This window comes from Manis pentadactyla, chromosome 9, assembly GCF_030020395.1.
Source record: "Manis pentadactyla isolate mManPen7 chromosome 9, mManPen7.hap1, whole genome shotgun sequence".
In the NCBI taxonomy this organism is placed as follows: Eukaryota; Metazoa; Chordata; class Mammalia; order Pholidota; family Manidae; genus Manis; species Manis pentadactyla.
This window is the reverse complement of record NC_080027.1, coordinates 50,044,751-50,067,506: the sequence shown is the minus strand read 5'-3', so window position 1 is coordinate 50,067,506 and position 22,756 is coordinate 50,044,751. Positions and strand designations below refer to the sequence as shown.

Sequence of the window (22,756 nt, the reverse complement as noted above, 5' to 3'; positions counted from 1 at the left end):
TAGTCTTGTCTGGATCATATTTTTTTGCCTTTTCATGTTGACAGGTGCTATTGACTGTCAGCTGGGAGGGCCAAAATTTTCACTTGCTACTGGCCTTTCTTTACTGGGACAACTGCGACCCCTAGTGGCTTGTTTTGGGTAGTTGCGTGTAGAGTGGGTCTTTGTGTCTTGCCTGGCCGGAAGGGAGAAATTTCCCTTTCTGTGGGCGGAATTTGTCTCAGGCTGCTTCTCTGCTTTCGCAACGCCCGGTGGGGTAATGGATGGGGGGGCTGCTTGACTGTTTGCCTCCGTGAGGGGTCTCAGAGCTGTTGCCCAGGGGGTTAGTGCACCCGGTTTTCCCTGTAATTTCCAGCTGCTGTACTGTGACCTGGGTTGTTTCCGTCAAGCTGTTAAGTCCCTGTCCCTTTAAGACTTTCAAAAAGCCCCCGCTTTTCTTTGTCACAGGGGCATCAGCTTCAGCACCCGCTCAGAGGTCTTACTCCCTGTTCCCCCAGTATCCAGGGCCCCCTGGGCATGTACTGTGTCTGCGCTCTGGCCCGGATGGCTGGGGCTGGGTGTTCAGCAGTCCTGGGCTCCGTCTCCCTCCCGCTCTGCCTATTCTTCTCCCACCGGGAGCTGGGGGGAGGGGCGCTCGGGTCCCGCAGTCCGGGGCTTGTATCTTACCCCTTTCACCAGTCGCTGCTTTCTTGCTGGTGTAGCTGCAGTCTGGCCACTGTCCTGCGTCTTCTGGTCTCTCTTTTAGGGCTAGTTGTGTTTGTTGATATTTTCAAAAGTATATATGTTTTTGGGAGGAGATTCCCACTGTCCTACTCACGCCGCCATGTTGGCTCCGCCTCTCTGGATTCTCTTTTTTTAGGGGATTTCATAGGGTTCAGATAGGGGTGGAGAGAGCAGAGTTCTTCCCTACTCTTCAGGGAAAAAGCCTGGAATCCTTCTCATGGAATACAAATTCTTCATGAACCTTCCCTTTGCATAATTACTTATAGGTCTCTTAGTGTCTTTTCCTCCCTCAGTCCTCTGTGTCTCTGTCATAGTCTCTCTCAGCTTTGAAAGCTGTGCTGCTCTTGTCTCCCTAATTAACTTCTGCTCATCCTTCAAAACCCAACTCAAAAGTCACTTCCCTTATGTGGGCCCAGTGTAATCACCAGGAGGCTTAAAAGATGGAATAGAGAGGCAAAAGAGTCAGGATTGAGTGATGCACTGTGATGCCACATTAAGTGAAAAAGATGCAACAGACCTTTGCCAGCTTTGAAGATGGAAGGGGGCCATGAGCTGAGGAATGTGGGAAGTTGCTAGAAGCTAGCAAACCCAAGCAGAACATGCAGCCTCCAAAGCTTTAAGATAATATATTTGTGTTGTTTTAAGCCATTAAGTTTGTGGTGATTTGTTACAGCAACCTGGGAACTAAACAACTGCAGACTTCTTAGTATAAATTTTTATTTTTAAATATTTTGATTCACAAGAAGTTGCTAAATTGGTGCAGAGAATCCTCAGATATACATCATGCACCTTCACCCCGCAATAACATTTTATCCATTCTGCATTTTTTAACAACCAGAAAATTGATACTGGCACAATGCTATTAATTAGAAAAGTAGTGACACTTCTCTGAGTAGACCTCCTTATATAGTTTTGAATTCTGGAAGTATGTTTAGGTCTTACATCCTCAGAAAATGTATCGGTCATGATAGGAAGAAGCAAAAAAGAAAATCTTAAAACTAAAAGCATGTGGAAACAAACTCCACTGTCTTTCAAATTAATAACATTATCACACTGAAGAAGGAAAACACATCATAGTAACTTATGAACACAGTACTTTACTATATAACCTCATTCCACTTTGCACAGGTTTGAGGAAAGAGTTGCAAAGAAGTCGTGGACTTCTTTTTAGTTGGTGTTTTTTTTTTGAGTTAGAATGGCTGAAAAAAATTTGCAACTATTTTATATGTGATATAAGACTTAGAAAATGAATAAATATGTTCTTTATGTTATTAGGATCCAGAGTTCTCACTGGAATAAGGGACATACAAATACATATTGGAATCATTGTGAACTCAGGATTTTTCAAATGTGTCTGTGTGCATATATATGTGTATATGTATTCATGTATGTGTTCATGTGTGTGAATGTCAATGTGTTATGTGTAAGTATATACATGCTTATATTTCCTACTGCAGAAGTGGCCCAGGATCAAATACACCCCAGTAAAAATCTTGGTCTTTAATACGATCCCTCAAAAAGAGGAACCAGGAGGACTCATTAGAGAAGTAGGTGACTTTAGGGAGGGGCAGGGTGGGCATAATCTGTGCCTGGATTATTTTGTTAAGAAAGACTAAAAAAGGGGGTGAGTTCATATTCACAAGGACACTGGAACTAGTTAAAGTGGTGCCCATGTCTAAATCTAGGATTTAGCACAAAAATAATTAAGGGCAGTAATGACTTAAGGAATGTTGGAATAAAAGAAAGTATTCCATGAATTCATGCTGACAGTGGATACAAAAATAAACAGGTTAGTGGGGGATAATAAGAATTCAGCTTATTCCAGAATATTGAGTGCTAACAGATGAATGTGGAGAAAGGGCTGGATTTGGAAAATCATAGTCATCATAGTAAAGACTGTAATTCTTCCTATCCATGAGTATGGATCAATTTCCATTTATTGGTGTCTTCTTTAATTTCTCTCATGAGTGTCTCATAGTTTTCAGAGTACTGGTCTTTCACCTCCTTGGTTAGGTTGATTCCTAGGTATTTTATTCTTTCTGATGTTAATTGTAAATGGGATTTTTTTCTTGATTTCTCCTTCTTCTAGTTTGTTGTTAGTATATAGGAATGTAACAGATATCTGTTTTCATTTTGTATCCTGCAACTTTGCTGAATCCACTTATTCTAATAGTTTTGTGGTTGAGTCTTTAGGGTTTTCTATATATATGTAATTTCATGCCATTTGCAAATAGTAACAGTTTAACTTCTTCCTTGCCAATTTGGATGCCTTTTATCTCTTTGTGTTATCTGAGTGCTGCAGCTAAGATTTTCAGTACTATGTTGAATAAAATGGTAAGAATGATATCTTTGTCTTTTTCCTGGTCTTAGAGGAAAAGCTTTCAGCTCTTTGCCATTGAGAATGACATTAGCTGTGGGTTTGTCTTATATGGCCTTTATTATGTAGAGATATATACCCATATACCTTATACCTCTACACCAATTTGTTGAGAGATTTTATCATGAATGGATGTTGAATTTGGTGAAATGCTTTTGCAGCATCTATTGAGATGATCATAATGGTTTTTATCCTTCCTTTTGTTAATGTGGTATATGACATTTATCTGTTTACAGGTATTGTAACACCTTGGCAACCCTGGAATAAATCCCACTTGGTCCTAGTGAATGATCCTCTTGATGTGTTTTTGAATTCAGTCTCGCAATATTTTGTTGAGGATTTTTGCATCTAAGTTCATCAAGGGTACTGGTCTGTAATTATCATTTTTTACAATTTCTTTGTCTGGTTTTGGTATTAGAGTGATGCTGGTTCCAATACACTGGAAGTATTCCCTCTTCTAGTTTTTGGAATACTTTAAGAAGGATGGGTAATAGCACTTTTTTAAATGGTTGGTAGAATTCAGTTGTGAAGTCTTCTGGTCCTGGAATTTTGTTTCTTGGGAGTATTTTGTTTACCAACTCAATTTCATTACTCGTAATTGGTCTGTTCAGATTTTCTGCTTCTTCCAGGGTTGGTCTTGGAAGGTTGTACTTTTCTAAGAATTTGTGCATTTCTTCTAGGTTATCCTATTTATTGGCATATAATTTTTCATAGAATTCTGTAATACTTTGTATTTCTGTGGTGTCAGTTGTGACTATTCCTTTTTGATTTCTCATTTTGGTTTTGTCCTCTCTTTTTTTCTTGATATGTCTGGCTAGGGGTTGTCTATTTTGTTATCTTCTTGAAGAACTAGCTCTTGGTTTCATTTTTTTCTATCATTTTATTCTTCTCTATTTTACTTATTTCTGCTCTGATCTTTATTATGCCCCTTCTCTACTAACTCTGGGTTTCATTTCTTCTTTTTCTAGTTTCCTTAATTGTGAGTTTAGACTATTTATTTGGAATTGTTCTTGTTTCATGAGGTAGGTCTGTATTGCTACGCACTTCACTCTTAGGACTTCTTTTGCGAAGTCCCACAAATTTTGAACTGTTGTATTTTTGCCTTCATTTGTCTTCATGTATTGCTTGATTTCTACTTTGATCTGTTCAGTGATCCATTGATTATTTAGAAACATGTTGTTTAGCCACCACGTCTTTGTGGGTGTTCTGTTTTCTTCATGTAATTTACTTCTAGTTTCAAAACCATTGTCATCCGAGAAGTTGCTCGATACAATTTTAATCTTTTTGAATTTATTGAGGTTTTTCTTATGGCCTAGTATGTGATCTCTTCTGGTGAATATTCCATGTGCACTTGAGAAAAATGTGTATCATATTTCTTTGGGTGGAGTGTTGTGTGTATATCTGTTAAGTTTGTCTGATCTAATGTATTTTTTTCAGTGTCTGTTTCATCATCATTTCCTCTCTGGGTGTTCTGTCAATTGATGTAAGTGACATGTTAACATCCCCTAATATGATTGAGTTACATTGTGTTTCTCCCTTTAGATCTGTTAGTATTTGTTTTACATATTTAGGTGCTCCTATGTTTGGTAAATATACATTTATAATGGTTATAGCCTCTCATTGGACTGATCCCTTTGTCTTTATTTAATGTCCTTCTTGGTCTCTTATTACTTTCTTTGTTTTGAAGTCTATTTGTCTAATATAAGTAGTGCTACACCTGATTTTTTCTCCCTATTATTTCCATGAAATATCTTTTTCTATCCCTTCATTTTTTGTCTGTGTATTTTTTTATGTCTAAAATGAATCTCTTGTAGGCAGCATATAGATGGATCTTGTTTCTTTAGCTATTCTGCCACCCTATGTCTTTTGATTGGTACATTCAGTCCATTTACATTTCAGGTTGTTATTGATAGGTATGTATTTATTGCCATAATAATTGCCATTTTATTAATTGTTTTCTGGTTGTTTCTGTAGTTTCTATTTATTTGTTTCTTCCTCTCTTATACTCTTCTCTTGTTTTTCTTTAGTGTTGTGATTGAATTTCCTTTTTTAAGATTTTTTGTGTATTTGTATATGATTTAGGTTTGTGGTTACTGTAAGGTTCACGGATAGTTTCCTAAATATTTAAGTGTCTATATTGAGTTGATGGTCATGCTATTTCAAACACAATATAAAAGTACTTTTTTTTTATTCTTCTTCTTCCTCCATACTTTATATATATAAGGTGTCATAATCTGCATTTTTTTTTTTGGTATACCTTCACTGATTTTGTGTATAATTAGTTTTACTATTTTTGTTTTAGTTTCAAACATGCTTGGTAAGTAATTGGTCCACTTCGTTAACTGTGGGTTTATTTTCACTGGTGAAAAATATTTAGGCTAAAAACATTTCCATTTACAGAAGTCCCTTTAACATATCCTGTAAGGCTGGTTTAGTGGTGATGAATTCTTTTAACCTTCATTTATCTGGGAAAATTTAAACCTCTCCTTCAATTTTGAATGATAACCTTGCTGGGAATAGGATTCTTGGTTGTAGGTCCTTCTGTTTCAGTGCATTAAATATTTTATGCCACTCCCTTCTTGCCTGTAAAGTTTCTGCTAAGAAATCTGCTGATATCCTGATGGTATTTCCCTATAAGTAATTTTTTTCTTCTTTCTAGCTGCTTTAAATCCCCTTTCTTTATCATTAATGTTTGTCAGTTTAATTGTTTGTCTTGGTGTTGTCTTTCTGGAGTTCCTTTTGTTAGGGGCTCTCTGAACTTCTAGGACCTGGGTGTCTATTTCCTTCCCCAGATTGGATAGTTTTAAGTAATTATTTCTTCAAAGAGACTTTCAACTCCTTTGTCTCTCTCTCCTTCTTGTACACCTATTATGCAAATATTGTTTGATTTGGAGTTGTCACATATCTCTCTTAATATCCACTTGTTTCTAGCGATTTTTTCTCTGTCTAAGCTTTGTTGTGTTCCTGTTCTCTAATTCCCATCTCACTGATTTTTCTCCTCTACTTGCATCAATCTATTATTTATTCCCTCCATTGTATATTTCATTTCAGTTACTGTATTCTTCAGCTCGGAATGGCTCTTTTTCAGCTATTGTATCTCTTTGTTGAAGTCCTCCCTGAGATCATCAATACTTTTCCATAGATCAGTGACAATATTAATGATTGTTACTTTGAAATATTTATCAAGAAGATTGGGGATCTCTGTTTTATTTAGCCCTCTTTCTGGTGTTTCCTTTTGTTTGGAACATTCCTTTGCCTTCTCATTTTATATTGTTTTCTGTGTTTCTTCCTTTGTATTAGATCTGCTATGCCTCCTGGTCTAAAGATTAATAGCTTTATGAAAAAGGTGTCCTATTGTGCCCAGAAGCTTAAGACTTTTTGCTCACTTGTGCCTGGTTGTCCTTTGACACTTGCTGTTAGTGGCCTGTGGGCAGGGAAACTTTTCTGCCTTTCTGCCTTTCACTTCTGCAGCTGGCAGTTTGTCTCAGCAAGCCCTTTTTGAGTTGTACAGCATCTCTGGGGGGATTCTGTGGGGATCCTTATTGGCAGGGACACCCTCTGCCTGCACTGCAGCTGTGGTGGTGCTGCTGGGCTGTTAAGGTAGGCAGGCAAGTGCACAGTGAACTTGGAATTAATGGGCTGCCAACAAGGAGGAAAGAGTGTTTGGAGCTGGCTCCCATAGGCACCTCCCGGTTTGACTGAGAAATGGTGGGGAATGCTGGGAAAGCTTCCTTCCACCTTCCAGGCAGAAAAGTCTTCCTCTGCCTACCAGACAGCAAAGTCTCACATCTTCTGGTCTGGGCAGGCATGCAGGGAAGCACCTTGGGACTGAGCCACCAGCTAGGGTGATGTAGTATTTGGGATTGGCTCCTGCAAGTGCCTGACCAGTTGGGCTGAGGGAGTGCTGGGAAAGCATCATCCACCTGCCCTTTCTCCTGTGGAAGGAGCACCCTCCATCACCTGCCCATCTGGCACCCTTCCCACTTCTGGTAAATCATTCAAACTGCTGCCTCTATGTTGGGTCTCAGTGGGACATAGGGAGTGTGCCTGTCCTTCACCAGAAGCAGTAGTTTCAGCCTCCTAGTGTGCTCCACCCCTCTCTGGTGTCCAGCCATGTTAATCACTAAAGCCCAAGGCAAGATGGACTTGTGTTCCCAGAGCAGATCTGCCAGGCATACAGATTTCCTGAGCCTTTATCCCCTCCCTGCACCTTCCTCTCCCTCCCTCTTGTGGGCTGGCATGGGGGGAAGGGCTTGGGTCCTGTGCAGTTGTGGGTCTGTAACTTTACCCTTTTCTGTGTGGTCTTCTCTTCTTCACAAGGTGTAGATGGTCTGTTCTGCAGTCTTCAGTTCGTTTTCAGTGTTAAGTGTTTTTGCTCTAGTTGCTTTCTTGTTGTTTCTGTGGGAAGAGGTTTCTGTCCTGCCTTCCTACTCTGCCATCTTTTTCACTGGAAGATCTGTATGCTTTTATTTTATTTATATATTTTTTCAGATTATCTCTTTCTTTTTTTTATTAAGGTATCATTGATATACAATTTTATGAAGATTTCATTCACATGAGCAATATTGTGGTTACAAAAATCACCCATATTAATTACCAAGTCCCCCACACACACCCAATAGCAGTCACTGTCCATCAGTGTAATAAGATGCTACAGAGTCACTACTTGTCTTCTCTGTGCTACCTGTATGCTTTTAAACAATTCATAACTTATAATACATTCTGCATAATTGTTTTATATCTTATTTTTCTTCCTCAGTATTATATTTGGGAATTTATTCAAGTTGCTATGTGTAGCACCAGCTCTTTTATTTTCACTGCTATACAGGTATCCCAGAAGTCTTAGTGATGTTTTAATCTATTAAATTCACAAGTATAAATGCTACAAACTTACCAAAAACAAATCCGTATTACTTGAAAATTGTATTTAATTTAATGAGTATTTTAATAAATTATGAATAATAAATTTTTTTATTTTTTGTTTCACTATTTCTAATAAGAGGAAGTATAATAATTTCATAGTATGATTTTACCACAATTTGTTCTTTCATTCTCACATTTAGAGTGTGTTTTTTTCTATATTTCAAATACTGCTACAATGTACCTTTTTATACTTACCTTCTTTGATACAGGTGAGAAATTTTCTGTGATAAATAATTACAGTAATAGGGTCATAGGGTATGTGCATTTTAACTTTATATTCTTCACAGCAGTATGTATGGTAGTTCTTTTTTCTACCCATCCTCATAAAAACTTAGAATTCTGTCAGGCTTCAATTTTTGGCTGTAGTATAGGTTTAAAAGTATACCGTAAATTTATTGCGTTGAATTTTTCTAATTATTAGATGTGTTGGAGCATCTTTCCCGTGTTTATAAGCCATTTCGGTTTTTCTTCTGTAAATTATAAGTTCATACTATTTTCTTATATTGCTTTTTTCCTATTAATTTTAGTGGGGATTTCTTAAAGCATATTTTGCACACTTACCTTTTACATTAATATACTTTCCAGGTACTTCTCTCACTGTGAGACTTGTCTTCATTTTTTTTGTTATATTTTTGATGGGGAAATTTCTAACTTAAAATAATTGAATTTTTCAATTCTTTTATTTATCATTTCTATATTGCAATTTTCCTATCTGAATTGATATTCTGTGACATCTTTTACTGCAACTTTTAACATCTTTTAATAGTGGTTCACATCACCATTCCGAGAGCTTATCAGTTCAGTGAAACATTCTCACGTGACTACTCTATAGTAGGTGCTATGCTAGGCAGGAAGGATACAGCAGTGTATAAGACACAGAGTTATCTTTAAGGAACTCACAGTTTAAAGGGGACATCAGGCAGCAAGAACATGAGCAAAAGAAGCAGAGATATCAAACTGAAAGAAGTATTCTGACAGCTAGATTAGTTGTGGGAGGTGTCAGCTGGTTGGAAAGATGGAAGATCATGGAGGTATTTTGGCATGGAGCTCAGACTTAATCTTCTAAGTTAGGTGTCTTCGAACATTCTTAGCATCAGAGCCCTAACTTCAAAGGAAATTAATGGTAATAACTACAATAATTGAAATAATAATCTTAATATCGTCTAATACATCTTGATTATTTACATATGGTACTGTGCTAAGAACTCCATACATTATCTCATTTCTCCTTTATAAGCAACCCACTAAGATTGGTTTTAATATTATCTTCATTTTACCAACTGAGGCTCAGAGAGATTAATGTATAAAACAAGTTGAATCAAAGCTTCTCTTCCTTATTTGTTTCTGTGGTACAGAATACATTTGAAAATCACTACTCAGAAGAATGGGAAGATATTAAAGGGCTTGAGGCATGAAAGTGATGTAATCGTATTTGTATTTTATTTTCATCATGCTAGAAGCTGTCTGGATGATAGATTTGAATTGAATGAGGACTGGATTAGGGAAACCAGTTATGAAACTCTTGCATTAGTCAAAATGAGAGAAGGTTGAAAATCTGTGCTATAAGTTCAGGTATTTAAATCATATGGGATAAGTTGGAAATGATAAAAGAGAATAACAATTACCATAAAACTCTTAGAAGAAACATAGGCAAAACTGTCTTGAATATAAACTTGAGCAACTTTTCCCTGAACGCATCTCCTCGGGCACGAGAAACAAAAGCTGAAATGAACAAATGGAACTATCAAGCTATAAAAGCTTCTGGACAGTAAAGGACACCATCAGCAGGACAAAAAGGCATCCCACAGTATGGGAGAATATATTCATAATTACATATCCAATAAAGGGTTAACATTCAAAATATGTAAAGAGCTCACACGCCTCAACACCCAAAAAGCAAATAACCCCATTGAAAAATGGGCAGAGGATCTGAATAAACACTTTTCCAGAGAAGAAATTCAGATGGCCAACAGGCACATGAAAAAATGTTCCACATCACTAATCATCAAGGAAATGCAAATTAAAACCACGAGATATCACCTCACACCAGTTAGGATGGCCAACATCCAAAAGACAAACAACAAAAAATGCTGGCGAGGATGTGGAGAAAGGGGAACCCTCCTACACTGTTGGTGGGAATGTAAATTAGTTCAACCTTTGTGGAAAGCAGTATGGAAGTTCCTCAAAAAACTAAAAATAGAAATACCATTTGACCCAGGAATTCCACTACTAGGAATTTATCCAAAGAAAATAAAATCACAGATTCAAAAAGACATATGCACCCCTATGTTTATCTTAGCACTATTTACAATAGCCAAGACATGGAAGCAACCTAAGTGTTCATCAGTAGATGAATGGATAAAGAAGAGGTATATATACACAATGGAATATTATTTAGCCATAAGAAGAAAACAAATCCTACCATTTGCAACAACATGGATGGAGCTGGAGGGTATTATGCTCAGTGAAATAAGCCAGGTGGAGAAAGACAAGTAACAAATGATTACACTCATCTGTGGAGTGTAACAATAAAGCAAAAACTGAAGGAACAAAGCAGCAGCAGGCTCACAGAACCCAAGGATGGACTAGTGGTTACCAAAGGGAAAAGGCTGGGGAGGGTGGGTGGGAAGGGAGGGATAAGAGGATTAAGGGGTATTATGATTAGCACACATAATATAGTGGGGGCACAGGGAAGGCAGTATAGCACAGAGAAGATAAGAAGTGACTCTATAGCATCTTACTGTGCTGGTGGACCGTGACTGTAATGGGGTATGTAGTGGAGACTTCATAATAGGGGGGAATGTAGTAACCACAATGTTGCTCATGTGAAACCTAAGCATAAGATTGTATATCAATGATACCTTAAAGGAAAAAACAAAAAGAGAATAACAATAAGGGCCAAAGGAAAATTAGCATATCTTACACGAAGGGACAGGTTACAGTGAAGGGAGGTACAGGAAGTATTTTACCTTGACAATATTAATGGGGACTTTTTATTTATATGTCCATGTGTTTAAGGTTGAACTGATATTTAAAAAGATGATTCAGTAATAAAAAGAAAATTAAATATAAATATATTTATTTGATTTCAATTTGATAAGTATACATTTTGTATTTTCTATTATTACCACTAAAACAAAGCATATGAATTCCATACTCACTGAAGTGGAAAAGAAGAGCCAGGATAAAGAGAAATTATAAAGAAAGGGGGAAAAAAGAGAAGGAGCAAATAAAAATTGTAAAATATTTTATATATGTGTGTATAAAAAGATATATATATATATAATTACAGTAAATGTAAGTCAATTAATGATCTAGTTAAAAGACAAAGTTTTTTTGTCTTTTTGGTGTTGTTAGACTGGATTTTTAAAAATATCACTATATGCCATTGACAAGAAGTAGAGAAAGGTTGGAGTGAAAAGACAAAAAGATTTATCAGGTAAGTTTTAACAGCAAAGCTCATTTGGCTATATTAACAGCAGACAAATGGACTTTAAAGGGGGAAAAAGTTATTAGTTTTAGTAGCGACTCACATCGCCTTTGTGAGACGCAATGCCAGTGTCTAAAACAGGAACTTAAGTACAGACCTTGGAGGTGAAATTGAAAAGAAGATAATAGTGTATTTCTAAATAACTAGCATGTTCTATGAGTGTTTGCATATACTAAAAGTCTGAGAAAACAAATACCCATAGGTTATGTGGAATTTATAACTTAACCAAGTATTTTTCTTCAAAGATTTCAAAAATACTGGCATTTTTATTACATGTCATTCTAAATCTGTTTGTTGGCAACACATATAAAATTAAATGCATTTGGTAAGTATTTGTTCTTGTGTTTTCAGGAATTCAAAATGTCCTCAGCCTGTTTTGTGCAGTCCTCACTGAAAATAAGGTTCTCTTCCATTCTGCAAGTTTCCAGAGACTTAGTGATGCTTGTAGAGCCTTGGAATCTTTAATGTTTCCTCTTAAATATAGGTGAGGTTTTTTCACTTCGAGCTTTTATTTATTCCTAAATTATGCATTCCTTATTGACGATCAGTCAAAATGTCATACATAGCACAATAGTTTTGAACCACAGGATATACATTTTACAAAGTTATGCTCTTACAAGAGTCATAATTCTGAGAATTCTAGCCTAGAATTAAAACTTTTCCAAGTTGTCTATTACTGAGTGTTGGTTAATTATTGAAAAAATTTGAATAGTATTGTCAGAAACATTTAATTCTTCTTGAACGCAGAGATAAAAGTCTTGAGTTTGTGCTGTCTGATTATTTGATATTAAGGACTTATTAATTTTTAGCAGTTATAGCAATATTATGGTTCTATTAAAAAAGAGCCCTTATTCTTTTAAATACCTACTAAAGTATTTTATATATCAATGATGTGATACCTGGGATTTTTTTTCAAATAGTACAGTAGAAAAGAGAACAGATGTGGATAAAAAATATATCTGTGTCCAGGCATTTGTAATTCAAGCCAGATCGGATACACAGGACTTCATTTTCTTTTGTTTTCTCTCTATTTTTTGGTGGGTATGTTAAAATTTTCCATAATAAAAAGTAGAAAGAAAACAATCTAAACAGTGATGCCTGATAGCGCTCTAAGTAGAACATTTTATTCTAATGTGCTGTTTTATCAATTTGATAATCATAACATCTAGGAAACTTAAATTCAAACAAACCAGAAAAAAAATTTAGACTGTTTCCAGATTTTATTTAAAAAAATTTTTTTTACCAATGTGCATTTCTTAACCCCTAGATAATTATAGGCCTCAATTTTTATACTTTGCCATTCTTATTGAATGTAAAAATCAAGTATAGAAAATGGAATTTGAATAATTGTTTCCTGTAGACAAATCATCACTAGTATTGAGGTGGGATACATTAGGGAGTCAGTGTTATACCGCCTGATGTCAGATTTCTATGTAAGAGAAAATTATTTTAAGCAAGATTAAAAAATCTGAAGAGACTTCTTGCCTAGGAGGTATAAGGGATAAGGAAGTTGCCCTTGGTTCCATTTATATCTTAGTGTGTCTGATCATATCTTTCACATGAAGATTTATTTAATCTTTCCTCTCAAAAATTTAGTATTAACAACCATGTGAATATTGTTGATAATTTCTAAACATAGGTAATTAAAAACTCATAGCATAAAAATGAAAGAAAATATGTTTATGTCATGCAAAAACAAATATATCTCATGTATATTTTTTATTATTTCTAGTTATCCTTATATTCCCATTCTCCCGGCTCAGCTATTGGAAGTTCTAAGTTCCCCAACACCTTTCATTATTGGAGTACATTCTATTTTTAAAACTGACATCCATGAACTTGTAAGTATGCATCTTTAAATAGACAGTTTTTGAGATCAGAGGTTTATAGTTTCTTCAAGTCCTATAACATTTCAGCTAGTTATTATTTTCATATCTTTTACATTCCCAATTGAAAAGATTGGCTGGAAGAAAAGCATCATTGAAAAACCTAAATATGTTAATCATTTCCTTGTAGCAAGTACTGGAGAGTTACAAAATGAATGCATTAATATTTTTAAATGTGCTTATTTTGACATATTAAGTTATCTTTCTGTATTCTTCATCCTATATATGAAAAATGAAGATAATTTATTAATATTCTCTTTATACTTTTGTATGAGTGCTTTGATTTATTCATATTTTGAAATGAGGCCTGTGTTAATGCAGAATGGTTAACCAAGAAGCAAAAAGCATTTGCAAAAGAGTGAAGGGTTTAGTGGAATACAAATTCAGTATGAATCCCACAAAATTATACTATTTTAGTACCATTTAAGTAGAAATACCAAAGAAGGAAAGTAATACTCTATCAAGCCAGTTCTGGAATAACATGTTTAGTTCTCTGTACTTCAGTTTAAGAGGGTTTATAACAAAATAATGTACTTCAGAGAAGGCCAGCCAGAATTGTCAAGAGGTTAGAAAATATATCCTGTGAGTTACTGAGGAAATTTTCTCAGGTAAAACCTAATACTATTTGATAGCTAAAGATAAATATTTAAGTGGCTGTCATAAGAAAGAGGAGTAGGATTCACTTTTGTAGCTCTAAGATGCTGAAATGAAATCAGTGGGTATAATGGATACAGAAGCAAATTTCTGCTCATTTAAGTTTTCAACTATTAGAGCTGCCCAATGATGATGAATGGGTTTCCTTATGTGAGGAGTGCACTCTGAAGCACTCTGAGTAGAGTGCAAAGAACAGATTGCATGAACTTTCTATGGAGTTTAAGAAAAAATCTTTACTGTAAGGTTGAGCTATAAATGACATCTGTGATCCACAGATCCTTATGATTTTATAATTCTACTTTTGTTTTAGTTTTAATTGCCAGCAAAGAAGGAAGCTTTGTACCTATACATAATTATAATTGTAATCAAATCATATATGTCATTTAAATTGACAAAAGACTATTCAACATTGTAATTATAAACAGGATACTCATTTATATACTAATCATTCTTCCTAACCTTATATATTGATATCTAGTTCCTATTTAACTTTGATATCACCATATTAAAAAAGCATATTCAATAAAACCTAGTTAGTACTAATTAGAAGCATACCAATCTGGTTTATAGGTAGTTTTTTCTCACTAAGTATAAACAGTCTCTGGAGGTATGGTAAACCTAGTGTTGCCAAAAGTAAATTTCTTAATTTTGTAATGAGTAAATTAGAATGAATTTTAATCCTGTTTCAAGGTAATAACTTCACCAATCTATTATGTTTTATGTAAGCTATTTTTAAAGACTGTTATAAAATGCTAAAATTCAGTTTCTTTCTTAAGCACCTAAATAGCACCATTTTGATATATACTAATTGCTTGCTTTGTTAACTCCTAAAATGATTACTATGTTATTTAAGATATGCCTAAGCTACTACTGTAATAAGGTATCCAAAATGAAAGGACTCAAACAAATGGAATTTTATTTAACTCTAATGCAACAGTCCATAGAAGTGTTCCATTATACTAGCCTAGTTTGCTCCATGAACTCATTCAAAGTCTAAGCTTCTTTCCTTGTTTCTCCACCAGAATTATCATCTGAATGTTCAAGGTTGAGTTGCTGCCAGTTCATAGTTTCAGCCATGGGAAAGGGAAAGAGCATAGAAGAGCCTTATATCCCCACTATCACAAATGCCTGGAAGTGTACACATCACTTCTTACGTTCCATGGGCAGAAAGCTCGTCACATGCCACATGTAATTTCAGAGGAAGCTGGGCAGCCACAAACCCAGTATTCTAATCCTATGGACATCCAAGAATCTCTTCCACATTTGGTTCTTCTCATTTTGAATTAGTGAAATCCAAATTAATTTGCTTAACAACAAATACATTTTATTAATTATAGATTAATTTTTTTATCTCCTTCAGTTAGATGTAATCATAGCAGATTTGGATGGAGGCACTATTAAAATTCCTGAATGTATTCACCTCTCTTCCCTCCCGGAACCACTTCTACATCAGACTCAAGCAGCTCTTTCTTTGGTATGATGGTTTTTTTCATAGTAATTTTCCCTTGATTTAAATCCAAATTAAGATAATTGGAACTAAATGTCACTGGCAGTGTAAGTACCTAAAAGGGAGAGTTATGTGTTCTTGAAACATAAATATATTCTTGTACAGTATTTAGAATAGGATTCTTTACTAGATATTATCTAAAGAATATACTTTGAATCCTTACCAAATATTTGTTCTATATTCATTCTTACACTCAGCATATTTATTTAGTAGTTATTGTGTACTGAATACTGTGCTAGGTATTGGAAATGCACCTGTGAAGACAAGAACAGACTCTTGCCTTAAAATCCCTGATTTCCCTAACATCCTCCCATTAGAATATAGCACCTTTTCCTTATCTTTCAACCTCTTTATTGATATCTTATTCCTCTCTCATAGATGTGCTACTCACAAAATAGTATAATATTGTCTAGCCAATGTTTACAAGTTACTACAGAAAGATATATTTGATAGATTAAATGTTCATCATTCTATACGGTGATGTTTTAAAAAATCTTGTGACTTGGGTGTTTCCCATTGAAACAAATTAATTTTTTTGTAATTATTTTACCTCATTGATTTTGAAAAGCGCAGTATTTTATTTTACTGATATTTTATGTACCTGTTTATCCATCATCAGAAAATTGAAACTTAGATATTCTGCATGCCTTTTCAAGCCATTACTAGAACTAAGGTCTTCACATTCTTGACTAATATTCCAGTCTGAGATGTTTAAACCATTTTTTCATTTTTAATTAGGAACTTAAATAAGAACTCAGAAGTCTAGGATTATCAAGAGGGATTTTATTCTTAGAAAATTTTCAAATTTGTATTAGTACTTCTGTTGTTAATACTGGCATCTATGAGCTGGGAACACTGAGAGAAGACTGACTTTTCCTAACGTAATCTGGAATACTAGGTATAATTAAAATGGAAAGAATACTAGTGTAGGACTCAGGAGACCTAAGTTACAGTCTCCATCCTGTATTTTGTAGTTGTTAAGCAGAATGGTAGATTATATGCTACAATGTAGTACTATAAGAAAGACTAAGAGCATAGTATGTTGTCAAAGTAGAAAAAAAGAAATCACATTTGATGGGCCATGTGAGAGCTTTGACATACAAGTATATGAGGTTCATTTGATTAGTAAATAGTTGTAATCATATGGCAACAGTACTTGAACTGTGTAATACCATGGATGATTTTATAGACATGAAGACATTTTTATACTGTAGTAATAATTGGGGCAGCTGAGTCATAAATATTATTGATACTTTAGTGTCATCTTTTAGTATTGTTTTGAGTCTTTGGTTTACTTTTAAGTGTACTACTTAAACCTAAATACTTGAAACTGGTTCTGCAAAGGCAAAACTTTGCTACATACTAATGCAATTTCATCTTTTTCTCTGTATAAGTCCTGCATGGACCTTTCTTCCCACCTGCTCCCCAACCTGCTTTCCTTCAAAGCCTAACTCAAAGGTTACCTTCTTTTCTTAGTTTTCCCCAGGTTGAATTAATTATAGTTTATGTTTTTATGTATTATTATTTATATATATATAGTACTTGTCATATTGTATTGTACTTTTACCCCTTTGGACTGTGAGGTTCATAAATGTATTACCTTTCTCTATTCCCTTTCTCCCCATTATTTTAGTTAATTAATTAATTGTTAATTACACAAGGAGAGGAAAAGCAAATATTCATTTGAAATTTTCAACTCTATAGACCAATAGCTCTGTCCTAGACCATTCCCTTCCCAGTGGTAACTAGTATTTTATAGTTTAGTGCATATTCTTTCAGAACTTTACATTTTCATTTATATGTTTATCAGTGCATGTACATGTGTAGATTTAAGATTTATTTTGTTTGATTTTCAAATAGATGAGACCATACTATGTGTGTTTTTCCAGAACATCTTTTTTCATTAAATATTTTGTCTTGGAGATCTTTCCACATGTTATATACAGAGCTGCCTCAGCTAACTGCATTATATTTCATGGAAGGAATGTATTATAACTCATGTGCTGACAATTTTGCGACTTAATGTTCCAAGTAGATTAAATAATAGGCTTTATTGATATTATGATCTTTTACATAATAAGACTTCTTTGCTTTAGATTCTGCACCCAGATTTGGAAGTAGCAGATCATGCTTTCCCCCCTCCACGAACAGCTTTATCCCAGTCAAAAATGCTGGTAAGAAGTTTAATATTTAAATTTGATTCTTTTAAAGAGAGCTGCACTTTTATTTATATGGTTGTTAAAGAAGCTGAGTGAAGTGAGAGTTAAATAGATAGCCTAGTATAAAGTGTACCAAATTAGAAATTAGGTGAATTTGCCACTGACTTACCTTGTGACCTACACAAGGAGAAGTTACAGAGCAGCACACTGACCAAGAGAGGAGTAGAGCTAAGACTATTGCCCTGAGAAGGCATGCATCAGTATTGGACAAAAAGTCAGAACCTAGGTTATAGCCTGGGGAACTATACCAAGCATCAAATCGAGAGTCAGGCAATAATTCAAAAGGGAAACTTAAAAAAAATTGGAAGCAGAGACTGATGATAACAGCAAAGGATCAAATTGGAGCAGTGAGTGGATGAAATAGTTCCAATTAGAAACCATGAAAGGGTTAGTATATAATAAAGACCCATTTCTTATTTTGCCCAAAACATTTCTTAGAGATGAGCTTTTTGGTCAATAAGAAGCCTCAAAGAACTGCTTGCCACTGACAAGTTACTGAAGCATTCTTGACCATTTCCTCACTGATCAAGGGCCTGAGTGTGGGTTGGGAAGATTAAGGAAAGACTGACTTTCCTTTACTTCTAAAACTATGATTTTATTAAAACCTGAATTATCAAAACATATTTTAAGTCAAACCTTATTGATTCAAGAATAGATTTTTATAAGCTGGACAAACTTTGGAAGACTTTAATAAGCTTTTAAATTACAGTCTTTTGAGTTTTTCTTTCTTTTATAGTTGTGACTGTAATTCTTTTGATGGATATAAAAATCAGTTGACTTGGAAAATATGTCCTCCTCTAACGTGGTGAAAGGGAAGACTCAGTGACTTATAGTTTTTCTGAGAAGAAAATTGGCTGTACTAGAAGCAAGTTTGTTTAGTTCAATTTAGAAAAAGAACTATTCAACAGCCTGTGTTGTCCAATAATGGATGGACTAGGTGCCCACCACTTAGGGCCTCCACAAATGAGACTTACATGTAGGAAGCATGGACAGATGTATTAAATAATCTCTCAGGTTCTTTGCAACTTTTTGACTTTGTGATATTTCATTTGTTTTTTAAGAAATTTAGTGTTTCGTCTTATATTTTCAGGATAAAGAAGTCCGTGCAATTTTTCTTAGATTATTTGCACAACTTTTCCAAGGTTATAGATCATGCCTACAACTTATAAGAATTCATGCAGAACCAGTAATACATTTTCACAAGGTAAGATACAGTACCATACTGTGTCTGTCCAAAATGTAGACTCTAATTTAAAAAGACAACTTGGTTATCTTCTTTTAGCCGTGTATCTTGACCTTATTTATCAAATGTGACTATTTAAAATATTTGCTTTGTGTGGTTAGATGATAATTTTTAATAATACTATGAAACTGTCATTTTTATTCTTTTTTAGTAATACTATGGAACCTTCATTTTTATTTTTTTTAGTACAGGTAGTATATCAGATATCAAAAACCTTTTTGAAAGAAATGTATTTTATAACAACACATTTGCATGAAGACAGTTATTCAGGCTTTGATCTTTCTACTATATTTTTGTTTTGATCATTCATTCATTACTCAATGATAAATTATTCATTTCACCTTGTCTTTCTTTACAGACAGCTTTCTTGGGGCAGCGTGGTTTGGTTGAGAATGATTTCCTCACTAAAGTTCTCAATGGAATGGCATTTGCAGGTTTTGTTTCAGAAAGAGGTCCTCCCTATAGATCCTGTGATCTCTTTGATGAGGTATAGTTCTTATCAAATGAATGCATTATTTACAGACAAAATTAGACTAGTAATTAAAAGTTGAGAAGTAGTATTTTAAACATTTAATCAAAATCATAAATATATTGTAAATTAAATATTAAATAGTCCAAATGTTATTTACTGTTATGCTTATCAGATATTGGTATTCATAATATGGATTAGAAAAATTACAAAAACTATAATTGTAGGATGTGGCAGAAGTACATAAAAATCTTGGACAACTGACTTTTAAATAGTGAATTAAAATCTTTCTGAAAAGTTGACAGTGATTGTATAAATAGAACTCTTATTTTTGAAAGGAATAGTGCAGTGATTCCTTTTTCAGTTCCATAGAGAGAAATGTTTAATGAATATATAGATATGTGATTTCAAACTGCAGTTAGATCTATCTGTGTCCTAGAGCTGTAGTTTAGCTTAGTGACATTTTTATTAATCAATAATCAATATTTGTCTAGTTCCCTTAGGAGATATTAAATAGGTGGAAGATATGTAAGATAGACTTAGTTTCTATCTTCAAGGAATTGACCATATAAAGGGAAAATTAGGACAAATGTGACTCAAAATAAGGATGCTATGTTATATTAGTTATTATTTCTCTTATTTTAATGTATCTTTCCATTTATCATTTAAGTTCATAGCCGCACATTCTGGGGGAGGGAACAACAAATATTATTCCCATTTCGATTTCTCAAAGAGCACTATATTGGACCGAAGACATCAGAAAGTTCCTTGAAGTCTATAAAAGAAGAACACTGATAGCAACTAAGACAGTGAGGAATAGTAATAGCTATTATATTTTGCTGCAGATGGTTTTGGACAGAGGAGATAGGAATCGAGGTCTTGAAGATCCTTAGTTCAAAGAAGGATTTTTTGTTCTCTGTAAAGACTTAAGAATTCACAAGTAAGAAAGAAAGAAGAGGCACATGGTTTTAGTTCTGAGTATGGAGAACTGCTTTAGTTAATAATAAAGCATATGAAGATTTTGGAGAGACTGCTCTCATCAATTATAGATCACTGATTCTCCAATAACAACATTTAATATGATTGACCATTGATTATCGAATACTAACATATATCAGCCTTTAGATCCTGAACTAAGTAATTGATATATAATGTTCTATGGGGTTAAATTAGATGTTCTCCAAGGTCCTTTCTAGCTCCTGTATCTTATTAGTCTTTGAAGTATTCTGAATAGTAACATTGGTTTATGTACTCCCTTTTTGCTCTATCCAAATTCTCTTAGTAATTCCCTTTGGCAGATTCATCAAAACTAGTAAGTCAGATTGATTACTTGCAGAAAACTTGTTTGCCACAGCCTCTGACTATTTTTGTAAGTCCTTTCCTTGCCTGGAGTGCCCTCCCTCTACCTTTCAGCCTGACAGTGATCTCCCATTGTTCTAACTCTGCCCTTACCTCACCAGTTCCTCCTAACTTTCCAGAGTAGATGACTCCAATGAGAGCCATTGGTCTGCATTGTTTTATTTTATGTCTGTATCTTTATATGGCAACTTGTTTATTATGTACATTGACATACATAAGATATATTTAGCCTCTAGATTGGAAACAATGATAAAGCAAGGACTGTCCAGGATTCCTATTGGGTCTCCCTTAGTGTTCATCCAGTTGTATGTTCTGCCTACAGTGATGATTTTTGGTGTCTTATTGATGTTGCTACTTAAAAGCCAATTGTTCAGATGAGTACTTTAGTCAAGGGCCTAAGAGGAATGAGACATCAGACCTACTCTCTTTGGCATTTAATTGATTTGCATGGGAATGTGCTTTATAGAAAAGTAGCATTTGCTCCTGGGAAAGGGATCCTTCTTTTCATTTAGCCTAGGGCAGCCTATCATTGGGAAAGCTTATGGAACTTTAAGAGGCAGCTTGCCTTGTGTTGTTTTGTCCCCATACTTCCATAGAGGAAAAGAAATGTTTGCCTTTGTTTGACAGTCTTTCTGAATCCTGGCCTGTAATAGTTCAAGTCATAGTTTTGTATGTCTGTCTGTTCTAGTGATATTAGTTACTAAAAGGAAAAATCCTATATTATAGCCTTTAAAAAAAATTATCCGTCTATTTACCCCTCCACCCCATCCACAATGTTTTTCCTGCTAGTATTCTTTTCTCCACTCCAGTGTACACACTCACACAGTTTTCCCAGTAAACTAGGAGGAAAATGGATTTGAGTTTGTGTAATTTGAGAACTAGAAGGAGCCTAAAGATCATCTTGTTCTTCCATCTTACCTTAGAGATGAAGAAACAGAAGCTCAGGAGTTTTAGTGACTCATTCCGAATCACCTGTCAGCAGAGCTTCACACTAGAGTCTTGAACATTTGGTTTGTATTTTGTGAGTGAGGGAAATGTTGGGAGACTTTCTGACCATCTGAAATTTTCTGAGAGAGAATTCTCTGAGTGAGGCCTGAAAAGGAGAGAGTCTCTCTGTTCCAAAACTGACTTTTCCCAAGAAGAAATAGGGCACCAAATCACCAGGGAGAGACCACCAGACCATGCAAACAATCAAATAACTAATTTTAGAATAAAGGTGAAATCCAATAAAATTCTAAAGTATTTTGTTTTAATAATAGCACCTATTTTGGATGCTTTTCAGTTTGAAAATTATATTAAATTATCATACAGTTTTCTAAGTCAACATATTCTGGAGTTGATGTTTTGCCATTTTTTTTTTCCAAGTTGGTAGCATTTGAAGTAGAACGAATTAAAGTTGAAGAAAATAACCCATTGAAGATGATAAAGCATGTCAGAGAACTTGCTGAGCAACTTTTCAAAAATGTAAGTATATTTATTTAGACAGTTATTAAATTTTAGAGTATTTTGTTTGAAAAACCAAAAAACTTCATCTTTATAGTAATAACCTTTTTGCTTTAACTTAAAATCTTGGGACTATAAGTTACAAGGTGTTATGGTTGGCATCAAAATAGACATCATTTTTCAAAGTGATCTACCTGTATTATGAAAACATTTTAGTCACAATTTTCCATTTTGGCATTTGTACTCATTGTGATTTGCATTTAGGTCTCCATCTTCTTAAAGGCATATGAACATTTTTAAGACATAAAGATTAGACTCACTGGAGAACTCACTGGAGACTTACCTCAGACAGAATTGACCAACATGCCCTGCTTTAGCTTGGTACAGTGATTGTCCACTAGATCAGGAAAATCATTTGAGTTGTATTGTTTTGAACAGATAGGGAGTAAAAGCTAAAAGAAGGAAA

At 34.6% G+C, this 22,756-nt stretch overlaps 1 protein-coding gene across 3 annotated transcripts in view; it reads left to right on the top strand.

Moving 5' to 3' along the window:
• SBF2 (SET binding factor 2) overlaps positions 1 to 22,756 on the top strand; it is a 558,284-nt gene that overhangs the window by 320,564 nt on the left and 214,964 nt on the right. For all 3 annotated transcript variants that reach the window (XM_057507357.1, XM_057507356.1, XM_057507359.1), the window contains 7 exons: positions 11,862 to 11,994; positions 13,243 to 13,351; positions 15,411 to 15,524; positions 17,654 to 17,731; positions 18,867 to 18,980; positions 19,378 to 19,506; positions 22,213 to 22,311. In XM_057507357.1, the coding sequence (XP_057363340.1) occupies positions 11,862 to 11,994; positions 13,243 to 13,351; positions 15,411 to 15,524; positions 17,654 to 17,731; positions 18,867 to 18,980; positions 19,378 to 19,506; positions 22,213 to 22,311 (776 nt within the window). The remainder of the gene's footprint in view (positions 1 to 11,861; positions 11,995 to 13,242; positions 13,352 to 15,410; positions 15,525 to 17,653; positions 17,732 to 18,866; positions 18,981 to 19,377; positions 19,507 to 22,212; positions 22,312 to 22,756) is intronic.